Source organism: Somniosus microcephalus, chromosome 3, assembly GCF_052327205.1.
Source record: "Somniosus microcephalus isolate GS21.2 chromosome 3, FLI_Smic_1.0, whole genome shotgun sequence".
Classification (NCBI taxonomy): Eukaryota; Metazoa; Chordata; class Chondrichthyes; order Squaliformes; family Somniosidae; genus Somniosus; species Somniosus microcephalus.
Window position 1 is genome coordinate 8423556 of NC_140989.1, and position 18007 is coordinate 8441562.

Here is an 18007-nt window from a genome sequence, read left to right on the forward strand (position 1 = left end):
AGCTGAAAACATTGCAGGCAATGTGAAATCTATCTGCTATCTAGCTGTGAGAATCGGACATTGACATCAGCTGCCATCTGAAAGCTGGGAAGTTTGAACAATAGTTGCCTATAACGAATTATGGAAATATAATAAATGTAAACTGAACGTCTGCAGAACGAAACAGACACGATTCCAACAGAACATGAGGCTGGCCATCTGCTGCAGACCGACAGGTAGCACCAGAGCTGGAAAAACTGACAGCTGCACAACATCGTAACAGGAGGAGGCCATTCAGCCCCTCGAGCCTGTTGCATAGGAGCAGGAGGAGGCCATTCAGCCCCTCGAGCCTGTTGCATAGGAACAGGAGGAGGCCATTCAGCCCCTCGAGCCTGTTGCATAGGAACAGGAGGAGGCCATTCAGCTCCTCGAACTTGTTGCATCGGAACAGGAGGAGGCCATTCAGCCCCTCGAGCCTGTTGCATAGGAACAGGAGGAGGCCATTCAGCCCCTCGAGCCTGTTGGATAGGAACTGGAGGAGGCCATTCAGCCCCTCAAGCCAGATACATGGGAGCAGGAGGAGGCCATTCAGTCCCTCGAGCCTGTTACACAGGAACAGGAGGAGGCCATTCAGCCCCTCGAGCCTGTTGCATAGGAACAGGAGGAGGCCATTCAGCCCCTCGAGCCTGTTGCATAGGAACAGGAGGAGGCCATTCAGCCCCTCGAGCCTGTTGGATAGGAACTGGAGGAGGCCATTCAGCCCCTCGAACTTGTTGCATCGGAACAGGAGGAGGCCATTCAGCCCCTCGAGCTTGTTGCATAGGAACAGGAGGAGGCCATTCAGCCCCTCGAGCCTGCTGCATAGTACCAGGAGGAGGCCATTCAGCCCCTCAAGCCAGATACACGGGAGCAGGAGGAGGCCATTTCAGTCCCTCGAACCTGTTGCATAGGAACAGGAGGAGGTCATTCAGCCCCTCGAGCCTGTTGCATAGGAACAGGAGGAGGCCATTCAGCCCCTCAAGCCTGTTGGATAGTAACAGGAGGAGACCATTGAGCCCCTCGAGCCTGTTGCATAAGAACAGGAGGAGGCCATTCAGTCCCTCGAACTTGTTGCATAGGGACAGGAGGAGGCCATTGAGCCCCTCGAACTTGTTCCACAGGGGGAGGCCATTGAGCCCCTTGAACTTGTTACATAGGAACAGGAGGAGGCCATTGAGCTCCTCGAGCCTGTTGCATAGTAACAGGAGGAGGCCATTCAGCCCCTCGAGCCTGTTTCATAGGAACAGGAGGAGGCCATTCAGCCCCTCGAGCCTGTTGCATAGTAACAGGAGGAGGCCATTCAGCCCCTCGAGCCTGTTGCATAGTAACAGGAGGAGGCCATTCAGCCCCTCGAGCCTGTTGCATAGTAACAGGAGGAGGCCATTGAGCCCCTCGAACTTGTTGCATAGGAACAGGAGGAGGCCATTGAGCCCCTCGAACTTGTTCCATAGGAACAGGAGGAGGCCATTGAGCTCCTCGAACCTGTTCCTCCATTCAGTGAGATCATGGCTGATCTGCGATCTAATTCCATCTACCCACGTTTGGCCTATATCCTTTAATACCTTTGGTTAACAAAAATCTATCAATCTCCGATTTAAAATTAACAATTGACTCAGCATCAATTGCCGCTTGTGAAAGAGAGTTTCAAACTTCTCCCGCCCTTTGTGTGTCGAACTGTTTCCTAACTTCACTCCTGAAAGGTCTGGCTCTAATTTTTAGGCTTAGTCCCCTAGTCCGAGACTCCCCAACGAGCAGAAATAGTTTCTCTCTACCAACCCTATCTGTTCCACTTAATATCTTGAAAACTTCAATCAAACCACTTCTTAACAAATAGTCACCACTGACCAGAAACTTAACTGGACCAGCCACATAAATACTGTGGCAACAAGAGCAGGTCAGAGGCTGGGTATTCTGCGGCGAGTGTCTCACCTCCTGACTCCCCAAAGCCTTTCCACCATCTACAAGGCACAAGTAAGGAGTGTGATGGAATACTCTCCACTTGTCTGGATGAGTGCAGCTCCAGCAACACTCAAGAAGCTCGACACCATCCAGAACAAAGCAACCCGCTTGATTGGCAGCCCATCCACCACCTTAAACATTCACTCCCTCCACCACCGGCGTACCGTGGCTGCAGTGTGTACCATCTACAAGATGCACTGCAGCAACTCGCCAAGGCTTCTTCGGCAGCACCTCCCAAACCCGCGACCTCTTCCACCTAGAAGGACAAGGGCAGCAGGCGCATGGGAACACCGCCACCTCCAAGTTCCCCTCCGAGTCACACACCATCCTGACTTGGGAATATATCGCCATTCCTTCATCGTCGCTGGGTCAAAATCCTGGAACTCCCTCCCCAACAGCACTGTGGAAGTAGCTTCACCACACGGACTGCAGCAGTTCAAGAAGGCGGCTCACCACCACCTTCTCAAGGGCAACTAGGGATGGGCAATAAATGCTGGCCTTGCCAGCGATGCCCAGATCCCAGGAACTAATAAAAAATGTCATATTAGAGTGAGCAAATAATTAGCGATTCAAAGTCTGAGCACAAGGCGGATTCTTACCTTCATACTTTCCTGCAACTGTTTAGGAAAGAACAGATCAAGACCAACCTCCTTCCTTTAAAGAAAAAGGCAAAAATACGTCAGAAAATATCGCGCTTCAACTCATTAAATAGTCACTGCATCATATGAGTGATGGATGTCAAAGGAGAGGGGGAATAACAGAGCAAGGTAGAGTAACGGGCATGAAACCATCATGAGTAGCTGGATCAGCATCAGACCCTACTGAGGCCTGAAAGAAGAAAATAGGACCAGTACCCAGGCTCTGCTGGTGTTCCTGTAACAAACATCCGGACCCACACCAGGGGGTAGTGAATGAATTAGGGATCGAGTGGACAACAGCCTCTTTGTTAGTCAAGACTTGGCAACAGCTCCCTTCTGGACAACAGTTTCTTTGCAAGTCTGGATGTGGATGAGGACAACTGACAATAATAACATACATTTCTGAAACACTGATCAAGTAGGCAAACCATTCAGACCATTTTATAAAAGGAGTGAGACCGAAGCCGAGGAGAAAGTGATCAAAGAAACGAAAGGCACATTGAAAGGATTTCAGGAGGCTTTTGAGTGCAGGTTAGAGAGGTAGTCCGGATTTGGAAGAGAATTCCAGGGTGCAGAGTAACAGAAAATTGGGCTTCAGATGGTGGAGTGACGTATCAGTAATCCTGTCAGAGGAAACAGTGATGTCGGTTTAGACAGAGGGCTGACGAAGATATCCTAGGCAGCATGGAGCGATGACATGGAACTGGAAATCTATTCGCAGAGGCACAGGATGTCAGTGGAATCTGGCAAGGAAAAACGTAATCAGGGTGCGGGACTTCATGTGGGAGTAAGGCAGGAGACAGAGTGAATTATGGTGGGAAGGCTTGGAATGGAGATCATTTGAGAAAATTGCTTCGTGTGGTTATGGCTTACAGCAGCAATGAGGATACGGTACAGACATAAGCGAGCAAGCTTCAAAAGAATGGAAAGCAGCAGTTCGGGTGACTGGCTGGATGTGAGTTCAGATCACAGCTCAGGGTCGAACATAATGCTGAGGTTGTCCACACTGGGCCCTGGTAGAGCCTGGTGGAGTCAGAGCCGGAGGCATGTCGGTGTGGGCAACAGCAAAGTAATATGGCTTCAGTCTTGTTGGCGTTGAATGATATAAACCTTTGGCTCCTCCATGACTTCCTGTTGGACAGTTAGTCAGATAGTACAGCAATAGCCCTGGAGTGAATGGTGGTGGAGGAGCTGTAGACCTAGGTGTTCCTGGTGTGTGGAACCTAACCCATGTTCGTTGATGGTGTTGCCAAGAGATAGCAAGTAGACGAGGAATAGCAGGGTCATTTCTTGTACTGGCATGGGCCTCATTGTATCTATTGTTCTCTTCTGTTTGCAGAAGCCTTAATAGAGTCACCAGTCAAGAACACAAGAAATCGGAGCAGGAGTCGGCCACTTGGCCCCTCGAGCCTGCTCCGCCATTCAATAAGATCATGGCTGATCTTGGGCTCAAAGCCACTTCCCCGCCCGCTCCCCATAACCCTTCGCTCCCTTACCTTGCAAAAATCTGTCTATCTCCACCTTAAATGTATTTAATGACCCAGCCTCCACAGCTCTCTGGGGCAGAGAATTACACAGATTTATGACCCTCTGAGAGAAGAAATCCTTCCTCATCTCAGTTCTAACAGTGCGACCCTTTATTCTAAATCTGTGCCCCCGAGTTCTAGATTTCCCCACGAGGGGAAACATCCTCTCTGCATCTACCTTGTCGAGCCCCCTCAGTATCTTTCAATATGTGTTTCAATAAGATCACCTCTCATTCTTCTAAATTCCAATGAGTATAGGCCCAACCTGCTCAACCTTTCCTCATAAGTCAAACCCCTCATCTCAGGAATCAACTGTGTGAATCATCTCTCAACTGCCTCCAATGCAAGTATATCGCTCCTTAAATAAGGAGACCAAAACTGTACGCAGTACTCAAGGTGTGGTCTCACCATTACCCTGTACAGTTGTAGCAGGACTTCCCTGTTTTTATACTCCAACCCCTTTGAAATAAAGGCCAACATTCCATTTGCCTTTTTGATTACTTGCTGTACCTGCATGCTAACTTTTTGTGTTTCATGCACAAGGACCCCGAGGTCCCTCTGAACTGTAGCATTTTGTAATCTCTCTCCATTTAAATAATAATTTGCTTTTTTATTTTTCCTGCCAAAGTGTATAACCTCGCACTTTCCCACCATCTGCCAAATGTTTGCCCACTCACTTAGCCTGTCTATATCCCTTTGCAGATTCTTTGAGTCTTCTGCACAACTTGCTTTCCCACCCATCTTTGTATCATCCACAAACTTGGCTACATTACACTTGGCCCCTTCATCCAAGTCATTAATGTAGATTGTAAATAGTTGAGGCCCCAGCACCGATCCCTGTGGCACCCCACTAGTTACCGTTTGCCAACCGGAAAATGACCCATTTATCCCGACTCTCTGCTTTCTGTTAGTTAGCCAATCCTCTATCCATGCTAATATATTACCCCCAATTCCGTGAGCTCTTATCTTATGCAGTAACCTTTTATGTGGCACCTTATCGAATGCCTTCTGGAAATCCAAATACACCACATCCACTGGCTCCCCTTTATCCACTGGCTCGCCTTTATCCACCCTGCTCGTTACCTCCTCAAAGAACTCCAGCAAGCTTGTTAAACATGATTTCCCTCTCATAAAACCATGCTGACTCTACTTGACTGCATTATGATTTTCTAAATGCCCTGCTGCTGCTTCCTTAATGAAGGACTCCAGCATTTTCCCAACGACAGATGTTAGGCTAACTGGTCTATAGTTTCCTGCTTTCTGTCTCCCTCCTTTCTTAAATAGGGGCGTTACATTTGCGGGTTGCCAATCCGCTGGGACCTCTCCAGAGTCCCGGGAATTTTGATATATTGCAACCAATGCATCCACTATCTCTGCAGCCACTTCTTTTAAGGGTTTCGACCCGAGACATTGACACTGTTTCTCTCTCCACGGATGTTGCCGGGCCTGCTGAGTTTTTCCAGCATTTCCTGTTGTTATTTCACTTCTTTTAAGACCCTGAGATGCAGGCCACCTGGTCCAGGGGTCTTGTCGTCTTTTAGTCCCAGTATTTTACCGAGTACTATTTCCTTTGTGATCGTGATTGTCTTTAGTTCCCCCCTCCCTGTGGCCCCTTGATTATCCATTATTGGGATGTTGTTAGTGTCTTCTACCGTGAAGACTGATACAAAATATTTGTTCAGAGTCTCTGCCATTTCCCCGTTCCCCATTATTAATTCCCCAGTCTCATCCTCTAAGGGACCAACGTTTACTTTAGCTACAACAACACAAAAAGAAAATACTGCAGATGCTGGAAATCTGAAATAAAAACAGAAAATGCTGGAGATACTCAGCAGGTCAGGCAGCATCTGTGAAGAGAGAAACAGAGGTAACGTTTCAGGTCGATGACCTTTCGCCAGAACTGGAAAAAAGCAGGAAATGGAACAGATTTTTAAGCAAGTGTCGGGGCTGGGAAATGGGGGAGGGGATGAAAGAACAAAAGGGACGGTCTATGATAGGGTAGAAGGCAGGAGCGGTTAAGAGACATTGAGAGATATTCAAGGCGAGAGGAGATGGTAATGGGACAGGTTAAGAAACAAAGGATGGCTCTAGATGAAGTGTGAATTGCGCTGGCAGAATGGAAGACAGCTGCCACGTGGGAGAGAAGAAAAAAGACACAGACAAAAAGTGTGGATAAAATATATATATGATAGGGGCCGAGGTTATGATCTGAAATTGTTGAACTCTATGCTGAGTCCGGAAGGCTGTAAAGTGCCTAATCGAAAGATGAGGTGCTGTTCCTCGAGCTTACGCTGAGCTTCACTGGAACAATGCAAGAGGCCGTGGACGGTGAGGACTGAGTGGGAGTGGAGCGGAGAATTAAATGACAGGACACTCGGGGTCTCTTATACGAACTGAATGGAGGTGGTCTGCAAAGCGGTCACCCAATCTGCGTTTGGTCTCCCCAATGTAGAGGAGACCACATCGTGAGCCACGAATACAGTACATTAAATTGCAAGAAGTACAAGTAAATCGCTGTTTCACCTGGAAGGGGTGTTTGGGGCCCTGGACAGTGGGAAGGGGGGAGGTATAAGGGCAGGTGTTGCATCTCTTGCGCTTGCATGGGAAGGTGCCAGGCGAAGGTGAAGGGGTGCTGGGGGTGATAGCGGAGTCGACAAGGGTGTCGCGGGGGAAGCGGTCCCTACAGAATGCTAAAAGAGGAGGTGAGGGGAAGATGCGTTTGGTGGTGGGATCACGCTGAAGGTGGTGGAAATGGCGGATGATGATCCGTTGAATGTGGCTGCTGGTAGGGTGAAAGGTGAGGACAAGGGGAATTCTATCGTGGTTCTGGGAGAGAGGGGCAGGGGTGAGGGCAGAAGTGCGGGAGATAGAACGGACACGGTCAAGGGCTGTGTCAACCAGAGCTACCCTCTTTCTTTTTATATTACTATGAGATCCTTTACTTTAGCTATCCTCTTCCATTTTATATACCTGTAGAAGCTCTTAAGATCTGTTTTAATGTTTCTTGCCAGTTTCTTGCCACTATTCAAAAAAGGTGGTAGAGAAAAAGCGGGGAATTATAGACCGGTAAGCCTGTCATCGGTAGTGGGGAAAATGCTAGAGTCTTTTATAAAAGATGTAATAGCAGAGCACTTGGAAAGCAGTGACAGGATCAGACAAAGTCAACATGGATTTACAAAAGGTAAATCATGCTTGACTAATCTACTGGAATTTTTTGAGGATGTAACTGGTAAAATAGATAAGGGAAAACCAGTGGATGTGGTGTATTTGGACTTTCAGAAGGCTTTCGATAAGGTCCCACACAAGAGATTAGCATGCAAAATTAAGGCACATGGGATTGGGGGCAAGGTATTGACTTGGATAGAGAACTGGTTGGCGGACAGAAAGCAAAGAGTTGGAATAAACGGGTCGTTTTCGAGTGGTAGGCAGTGACTAGTGGGGTTGCGCAAGGATCGGTCCTAGGACCCCAGCTGTTCACAATATATATTAATGATCTGGACGAGGGAATTGGATGTAATATCTCCAAATTTGCAGACGACACAAAGCTGGGCGGAAGGGTAAGCTGCGAGGAGGATGTCGGGAAACTCCAGTACGATTTGGACAGGTTGGGTGATTGGGCAGAAACATGGCAAATGCACTATAATGTGGATAAATGTGAGGTTATCCACTTTGGTGGCAAAAACAGGAAGGCAGATTATTATTTAAATGGCAATAGATTGGGAGAAGGGGAAGTGCAAAGAGACCTGGGTGTCCTTGTGCACCAGTCGCTGAAGGTAAGCATGCAGGTGCAGCAGGCGGTTAAGAAGGCAAATGGTATGTTGGCCTTCGTAGCAAGAGGGTTCGAGTACAGGAACAAGGATGTCTTGCTACAGTTGTACAGGGCCTTGGTGAGACCGCACCTTGAATATTGTGTGCAGTTTTGGTCACCTTACCTGAGGAAGGACGTTCTTGCCATGGAGGGAGTGCAGCGAAGATTCACCAGGCTGATACCTGGGATGGCAGGAATGACGTATGAGGAGAGATTGTGTCGATTGGGCTTATACTCACTGGAGTTTAGAAGATTGAGAGGGGATCTCATCGAAACCTATAAAATTCTGTCAGGTCTGGACAGACTAGATGCAGGAAGGATGTTTCTGATGGCCGGGGAGTCCAGAACCAGGGGTCATAGTCTAAGGATAAGGGGTAAGCCATTTAGGACTGAAATGAGGAGGAATTTCTTCACCCAGAGAGTGGTGAACCTGTGGAATTCTCTGCCACAGAAGGCAGTGGAGGCTAGTTCATTAAATATATTCAAGAAAGAGTTGGATATATTTCTTGAGGCTAAAGGGATCAAGGGATATGGGGAAAAGGCAGGGACAGGGTACTGAATTTGGATGATCAGCCATGATCACATTGAATGGTGGAGCAGGCTCGAAGGGCCGAATGGCCTACTCCTGCTCCTATCTTCTATGTTACTCTCATAATTCATCTTCTCTCTCTTTATTATTTATTTAGTCATCCTTTGCTGGTTTAAAAAAATTTCCCAATCCATTGGCCTCCTACCAATCTTGGCAACATTGTATTCCTTCGTTTTCAATTTGATACCATCCTTTACTTCCTTAGTTAGCCACAGATGGTGCTCCCTTCTCTTAAAATCTTTCTTTCTCACTGGAATATATTTTTGTTGAGAGTTATGAAATATCTCCTTAAATGTCTGCCACTGCATTTCAACTTTCTTACCCTTTAATTTATTTTTCCAGTCCACTTTAGCCAGTTCTGCCCTCATGTCATTGTAATTGTCTTTGTTTAAGATCAGGACACTGGATTGAGATACAACTTTCTCACCCTACAACTGAATTTGAAATTTAACCATGCTATGATCACTCTTTCCTAGAGGATCCTTTACTATGAGATCATTTATTAATTCTGTCTCATTACACAGTACCAGATCCAAGATAGCCTGCTCCCTGGTTGGTTCCATTACATACTGTTCTAGGAAACTGTCCCGGATGCACTCTATGAACTCCTCCACAAGGTTACCATGGCCAACTTGCTGTGTCCAATCAATATGGAGATTAAAATCACCCATGATTATTACCGTACCTTTTTTACAGGCCTCCATTATTTGTTGATTTACACTCTGTCCAACAGTATTGCTACTGTTCGGGGGCCCGTAGACTACACCCACCAGAGACTTTTTCCCATGATTATTTTTTATCTCCACCCAAACTGATTCTACATCTTGATCTTCTGAGCCAATATCACTTCTCACCACTGCACTGATTCCCATCCTTTACCAACAAAGCCACCCCACCTCCCTTTCCTTTCTGTCTATCCTTCCGAATTGTCAAATACCCTGGAATATTTAGTTCCCAGCCGTGGTCACCTTGCAACCACGTCTCTGTAATGGCGATCAGATCATACCCATTTGTATCTATTTGTGCCGTCAACTCATCTATCTTGTTATGAATGCTGCGTGCATTCAGATATAAAGCTTTTAACTTTGTCTTTTTACCATTTCTCTTTGTTTTGGCCCCATTTTCTCTTGCACTCTTATTTTTAAACATTCTGTCCCTTCCTGTCACATTCTGGTTATTATTTCTCCCATCTCTATCCTGCTCTATTGCTTTTTCATTTCTCATTGACTTTTTAGATTCCCGCTCACCTGGATCCTCCCCCCCACTATTTAGTTTAAAGCCCTCTCTACAGCCCTAGTTATTCGATTTGCCGGGACTCTAGCCCCAGCATGGCTCACGTGAAGCCCGTCCAAACGGAACAGCTCCCCCTTATCCCAGTACTGGTACCAGTGCCCCACAAATCGAAACCCATTTCTCCCACACCAGTCTTTGAGCCACTCGTTCATTTCTCTGATCTTATTTACCCTATGCAAATTTGCTCGTGGCTCAGATGGTAATCCAGAGATTATTACCTTTGTGGCTCTGCTTTTTAATTTAGCCCCTAGCTGCACATACTCTCTCAGCAGGGAACCTCTTTCTTTGTCCTACTTGGTCATGACTGCAGAGGATAGATCTGATCACCAACCAACCATCTAGATACATGGCTTCAAGGGATCAGAACTGGTATGGTGGACTGACACATGATGAAAGGATTGTGGCAGCGTCCAGGGTAGCAGGCATTAACATGCAGGATAAGGTGATTTGCATCGTACAATAGCTGCAGAAAGGGTCATTGTACGGGGGTTTGAGTACCACATATGTTTCATCAATTGCTCCTTGCACCTGTGGGAACCCTGCCAGTTTGAGAATTGAATAGCTCACTCTCCTCATTTACCAAGTTCCATTGGGCAGAGAATGAAGAGTGCAGCCCATCGAAAGACAGCATCAATCACCTTCATTATATGCTGGTTGAGCTGTCAATGTGGCAAAGATCACCAGATGCTGCCTGGAAGGATTCAGTGGCAAGGAAATTCAAATCAGTGGTATTTCTCTGTGATAAACATCTAGGTGCTGCATTCTGGTGAAAGAAGCAGCAAAGCTCAGCTGTTGAAGATTTGAGTTTAAAGTCACGGTCACAACTGGACATGTTTTCAGAGTTCAGCACTCCCTGTTTAATTACAAGTAGAGATGCACAGAAACTTTACGGAAAGCCCCATCTGTTTGGAAGCCTCACTCGGAGAACACTTTACTACAACATGTACATATTCAAAAAGAAAATTCAAAAATGAGAAAACTTACTCCAGCAATTCAAAATTTGATTTCTTCTCCAGGGCCTTCGGGGGCATGTCCTTGTAGAACCTCCTGATGGGTGACCGGAGACAGCGTTAACTCAGACCAACACCACTCTCAACATTAAACACATCCTCAACAGAACATCGTCACTTCAAACATTACAAAGTGATACAATCAACTTAAGCACATTTTATTATTTACTTTCATTTAATAAATCTATACATTTCTTTAAATATCGGTAGTGCCATCGTTGAAATTGCCTGTGAGGGGTGACTGAGTGACAGTGTGAGGGAGCTGGATTAACATCAGTAGAGATACACTCAGTGACACAGGGCGCTGGGGGAGAGGGGTTACTGAGTGACAGTGTGAGGGAGCTGGATTAACATCAGTAGAGATACAGTCAGTGACACAGGGCGCTGGGGGAGAGGGGTTACTGAGTGACAGTGTGAGGGAGCTGGATTAACATCAGTAGAGATACAGTCAGTGACAAAGGGCGCTGGGGGAGAGGGGTTACTGAGTGACAGTGTGAGGGAGCTGGATTAACGTCAGTAAAGATACAGTCAGTAACACAGGGCGCTGGGGGAGAGGGGTTACTGAGTGACAGTGTGAGGGAGCTGGATTAACATCAGTGGAGATACAGTCAGTTAAATGGGGCGCTGGGGGAGAGGGGTTACTGAGTGACAGTGTGAGGGAGCTGGATTAACATCAGTAGAGATACAGTCAGTAACACAGGACGCTGGGGGAGGGGTTACTGAGCGACAGTGTGAGGGAGCTGGATTAACATCAGTAGAGATACAGTCAGTAACACAGGGCACTGGGGGAGAGGGGTTACTGAGTGACAGTGTGAGGGAGCTGGATTAACATCAGTAGGGATACAGTCAGTAACATAGGGCACTGGGGGAGTGGGGTTACAGTGAGGGAGCTGGCTTAACATCAGTAGAGATACTTTCAGCAACACAGGGCTGGATTAACATCAGTAGAGATACAGTCAGTAAAACAGGGCACTGGGGGAGAGGGGTTACTGAGTGACAGTGCGAGGGAGCTGGATTAACATCAGTAGAGACACAGTCAGTGACACAGGGCGCTGGGGGAGAGGGGTTACTGAGTGACAGTGTGGGGGAGCTGGATTAACATCAGTAGAGATACAGTCAGTGACACAGGGTGCTGGGGGAGAGGGGTTACTGAGTTACAGTGTGAGGGAGCTGGATTAACATCAGTAGAGATACAGTCAGTAACACAAGGCGCTGGGGGAGAGGGGTTACTGAGTGACAGTATGAGGGAGCTGGATTAACATCAGTAGAGATACAGTCAGTAACACAGGGCGCTGGGGGAGTGGGGTTACTGAGTGACAGTGTGAGGGAGCTAGATTAACATCAGTAGAGATACAGTCAGTAACACAGGGCGCTGGGGGAGAGGGGTTACTGAGTTACAGTGTGAGGGAGCTGGATTAACATCAGTAGAGATACAGTCAGTAACACAGGGCGCTGGGGGAGAGGGGTTACTGAGTGACAGTGTGAGGGAGCTGGATTAACATCAGTAGAGATACAGTCAGTGACACAGGGCGCTGGGGGGAGAGGGTTACTGAGTGACAGTGTGAGGGAGCTGGATTAACATCAGTAGAGATACAGTCAGTAACACAGGGCGCTGGGGGAGAGGGGTTACTGAGTGACAGTGTGAGGGAGCTGGATTAACGTCAGTAGAGATACAGTCAGTGACACAGGGCGCTGGGGGAGAGGGGTTACTGAGTGACAGTGTGAGGGAGCTGGATTAACATCGGTAGAGATACAGTCAGTAACACGGGATATATTCTCCCAGTGCACCTTAACTGGAACTCAGTAAGTTCAATACTTATTGTAACTGTCATTTTCATTTCCCACACCAGCCTTTCTTCCAGACTTGGTAATTCTACCTGTTTCATGCTGAATATCCGTCAGGATGACGTTGGCGGTCCATGTTTATGAGTAACTGGATTGAAATTGATGAAAATTCAAACGACCAGCAAAATCAGAACAGTTTAAGCATGAAAATTGAAAGGAAATTGATATCACCCAGTCTTTCAATTTAATAATAATTCTCATCATGTGATAATGTTACAACTGTACCGGAGGGCCAGAAACAATCCATCAACGATGGCTGCAATTAACATGGGAGGATGATGTTGCTCTTCTCCAGTTGCATGTAACGGGCTGAGAGCCAATCACCAACCCGTTGTAGTCCATTCATTGAAATAGAAAATCTGCTGCAGGGTAAAACGAGCTGCCAATTCAGTGGGAGCCGGATTCACACAACCGGCGAACACCAATTTCATCCCTGGGCTCCCTCCTGCCGCAAGAGGCTGTCATCAGACCTGATTCTGTTATAATCCCACTGAATGTTGAGTAACTTCCTCATCAAAGTTGCAGCGATGGTTTTTTTCCTAGTTTTGTTTTGCAGTTTAATTTTTCTTTCTCTCTTTTGAAGATGATCCTCCTCGCCAAGCAGTCCCCAGACAGGAGAGGTGACAACACCCAGGTCCCAGGGCCCTGTTTCCGGACGGGAGAGGCGACAACACCCAGGTCCCAGGGCCCTGTTCCCGCCGGGTACCAAACCCGCAAAATGGATTTTACTGCCCAGTAGATCAGGAGCACCGTGAATCGAATGCACCCTGATCGCCTCGGAGAGGAGGCTCCTTGTTTCAGGGCTTAACTCACATTCGTGGATTCAACTGTGAATCGGTGTAAATGCATTATTTAGGTTACCTTCCTATGAGGATCAGGACCTCATTTCTCCAAATGTTATTTTGCCCCCTTACCAATTCTTCCTGACCAGGTACTTTCTGGGGCTGAGCAGCCTGGAGTGAGTAAGGCCGTCACCAGCTGACCTTTAGCAGTATGCAGTCAACATTCCAGATATTCCTGTTCTGATTCTCCATCCCGCTGCAGAGCGACCCATGGGAACAGGAGCAGGCCATTCAGCCCCTCGAGCCTGCTCCGCAATTCAACCAGACCGTGGCTGATCGGCACCTCAACTCCATTTACCCGCCTCTGCTCCGAATCCCTTAATACCCTAACCCAACAAAAGTCTATCAATCTCAGTCTTGAAGATTTCCATTGACCCCCAGCATCACTAGTCTTTTGGGGGGAGAGAGTTCCAGATTTCCACTGCCCATTGTGTGAAGAGTTGCTTCCTGATTTCACCGCTATATGGCCTGGCTCTAATTTTAAGATAGTTCCCCCTTGTTTTTGGATTCTCCGCCAGAGGTTTCTCTGAATCTACCCTATCGAATCCCTTTATCAATTTAGATCACCCTGCAGGGGCTCAATGCCGCCACAAATTGGAAAACGAGGGTAAGTTGAGGGGCGATACCCTCCTGCTGCATTCCTGCCCGTCACCTCGTTCATCCTACCCCATCGCTTCAGGTCAATGCTGGTGAGGAGGTGGAGCCCAGCAAGCTATCGGATTTACGATAGCAAAATACTGCAGATGCTGGAAATCCGAAATAACAACAGAAAATGCTGGAAAAACTCAGCAGGCCAGGCAACATCCGTGGAGCGAGAAATAAAGTCAACGTTTCAGGTCGAAACCCTTTGTCAAGACTCTGGCATTCCTAGAAGAGGTGTGGCAGTGAACCAAACACTTGACAAAGGGATTCACCAGGCTGATACCTGGGATGGCAGGAATACATAGAAACATAGAAACATAGAGATAGGAACAGGAGTAGGCCATTCGGCCCTTCGAGCCTGCTCCGCCATTCAATGAGATCATGGCTGATCTTCATCTGAGATCTTAGCTGATCTTACCAGTTCAGTACCCCGTCCCCGCCTTTTCTCCGTAACCCTTAATCCCCTTAGCCTTCAGAAATATATCCAATTCTCTCTTGAAAATATTTATTGAATTAGCCTTCACAGCCCTCTGTGGCAGGGAATTCCACAGGCTCACCACTCTTTGAGTGAAGAAATTCTTCCTCATCTCTGTTTTAAATGATTTGCCCGCTATTTTTAGACTGTGGCCCCTGGTTCTGTGCTCCCCTGCCATTGGAAACATTCTCTCTGAATTCAGCCTGTCCAGGCCTGCCATAATTTTATATGTTTCGATGAGATCCCCTCTCAATCTTCTAAACTCCAGTGAGTACAAGCCCAAACTATTCAATCTCTCCTCGTAGGTCATTCCCGCCATTCCAGGTATCAGCCTGGTGAATCGCCGCTGCACTCTTTCCATGGCAAGAACATCCTTCCGCAGATGGGGCGACCAAAACTGTACACAATACTCCAGATGCGGTCTCACCAGCACCTTGTACAGCTGTAGTAAGGTATCCCTATTCCTATACTCGAACCCCCTTGATATGAAGGCCAACATACTATTTGCCTTCTTAATCGCCTGTTGCACCTGCATGCTCTCCTTCCGTGACTGGTGCACAAGAACACCCAGGTCCCTCTGCACTTCCCCATCTCCCAATCTATTGCCATTTAGATAATAATCTACCCTCCTGTTTTTACCCCCAAAGTGGATAACCTCGCATTTATCCACATTATAGTGCATCTGCCACGTATCCGCCCATTCCCCCAACCTGTCCAAATCGCACTGTAGCCTCCTGACATCCTCATCAGAGCCCACCCCTCCTCCTAGTTTAGTGTCGTCAGCGAATTTGGAAATATTGCATCCAATTCCCTGATCCAGATCATTTATATATATTGTGAACAGCTGGGGTCCCAGGACAGATCCTTGCGGCACCCCGCTGGTCACTGCCTGCCACTCCGAAAACGAGCCGTTTATTCCAACTCTCTGTTTTCTATCCGCCAGCCAGTTCTCTATCCACGTTAATACTTTGCCCCCAATCCCATGAGCCTTAATTTTGCATGATAATCTTTTGTGTGGAACCTTATCGAAGGCTTTCTGGAAGTCAAGGTACACCACATCCACTGGCTCTCCCCCATCTATTTTACCAGTTACTTCCTCAAAAAATTCCAGCAGATTAGTCAAACACGATTTACCCTTTGTAAATCCATGTTGACTCTGTCCGATCCTTTCCACATTTGTCAAGTGCTCCGCTATTTTATCCTTAATAATGGACTCTAGCATTTTGCCCACAACCGATGTAAGGCTTACTGGTCTATAATTCCCTGCTTTCTCTCTACCCCCCTTTTTAAATATTGGGGTAACATTAGCTACCCTCCAATCCACGGGTACTGTTCCCGAGTCAATGGAGTTCCGGAAGATGATCCTTAGAGCATCTGCTATCTCCAGGGCCACCTCCTTAAGTACCCTAGGATGTAGTTTATCAGGCCCCGGGGATTTGTCGGCCTTCAGTCCCCTCAACTTACCCAACACCATATCCCTAGAGATACTAATTTCTGTCAGCTCCTCCCTCTCATTAGTCCCTATGTTTGCCGATATTCCTGGGAGGTTATTTGTGTCCTCCTTTGTGAATACAGAACCAAAGTATGAGTTTAATTGGTCTGCCATTTCCTTATTCTCCATTATATATTCTCCCGAATCGGACTGCAAGGGACCGACTTGGGATTTTACCAGTCTTTTCCTCCTGATATACCGATAAAAGCTTTTGCAGTCTGTCTTTATGTTTGCTGCAAGTTTACTTTCGTATTCTATTTTCCCCTTCCTGATTAATCCCTTTGTCCTCTTTTGCTGTATCCTGTACTGCCCCCAATCTTCCGGTCTGGTGCTTTTTTTTGCCAGTTGATATGCCCTTTTTTTTGATTTTATGCTGTCCCTAATTTCCCTCGTTATCCACGGTTGAGCCACCTTTTTAGGTTTATTTTTATGCCAAACCGGTATAAACATGTTCTGGAATTCTTCCATTCTATCTTTGAATGCTTGCCATTGTCTATCCACTGTCAATCCCCCCAGAAACACCACCCAATCAATCTTACCCAATTCCCGTCTCATACCCTCGTAATTCCCTTTATTTAAGTTCTGGACCTTAGTCTCTGATTCAATTTCCTCACTCTCCATCTCGACTGAGAGCTCGATCATATTATGATCGCTCTGACCCAAGGGGCCTCGTACAAGAAGATTGTTGATAAGTCCCTTCTCATTGCACAATACCCAGTCTAAAATGGCCTGATCTCGAGTCGGCTCCTCGACATATTGGTCCAGATAACCGTCCCGAAAACATTCCAGGAATTCCTCCTCCTCAGAATTTTTACTAATTTGGGTAGTCCAATCAATATGTAAATTAAAGTCACCCATGATGACAGCTGTGCTCTTATCGCACGCTTCTCTAATTTCCCTTTTTATGCCTTCCCTCACCTCCATATTACTATTTGGAGGCCTATATATCACACCCACTAACGTTTTCCTCCCCTTGCTATTTCTCATTTCTACCCATACAGATTCCGTTTCATCCGAGTTAATATCCTTCCTTTCCATTGCATTAATCCCCTCCTTTACCAGCAATGCTACCCCACCTCCCCTACCTTTTTGCCGATCCTTCCTAAATATTGTATATCCCTGGATGTTAAGTTCCCAGCCTTGCCCACCCTGCAGCCACGTTTCTGTAATCCCAATCAAATCATACTTGTTTACCTCTATTTCCACAACTAATTCATCCACCTTGTTCCTAATGCTTCTAGCATTAAGATACAAAGCCTTCAGGCTTGCTTTTTTCACACTCTCATTATGAATTAGTTTGGCCCTTTGTGTTTCTCTCCTTTGCTTATTGCTTCTCACCTTTCTACCATCTATTTCTGACTTCATATGACTTCCCTCTTTTCCACTATCTAGGTTCCCATCCCCCTGCCAAATTAGTTTAAATCCTCCCGAACCGCCCTAGAAAATATTACCCCGAGGACATCGGCTCCCTCACAGCTCAGGTGTAGACCGTCCCCTTGGTACAGGTCACTCCTCCCCAAGAACTGGTTCCAATGCCTCAAGAATTTAAATCCCTCTCCCTTGCACCACTGCTCAAGCCACGTATTTAGCTTATCTATCTTACTCTCTCTAAACTTATTAGCTCGTGGCACTGGTAGCAATCCAGAGATTACTACCTTTGAGGTCCTACTTTTCAATTTAGCTCCTAACTCCCTAAATTCAGCTTGTAGGACCTCCTCCCTCTTTTTACCTACATCGTTGGTACCTACATGTACCACGACAACTGGCTGATCCCCCTCCCCCTTCAGAATGCTCTGCACCCGCTCCGGGTGACGTATAAGGAGAGATTGGGTCGATTGGGCTTGTACTCGCTGGAGTTTAGAAGAATGAG

General features: G+C 46.9%; 1 protein-coding gene across 1 annotated transcript in view; it reads right to left on the reverse strand.

Annotated features, from left to right (window-relative positions):
* The window catches only part of LOC147120823 (protein-tyrosine kinase 2-beta-like), a 389336-nt gene that overhangs the window by 253875 nt on the left and 117454 nt on the right, over window positions 1-18007 (reverse strand). The window contains exons 6-7 of the mRNA XM_085978989.1: window positions 10816-10878; window positions 2577-2631 (exon numbers count right to left, since the gene is read on the reverse strand). Coding sequence (XP_085835115.1) covers window positions 2577-2631; window positions 10816-10878 — 118 coding nt within the window. The remainder of the gene's footprint in view (window positions 1-2576; window positions 2632-10815; window positions 10879-18007) is intronic.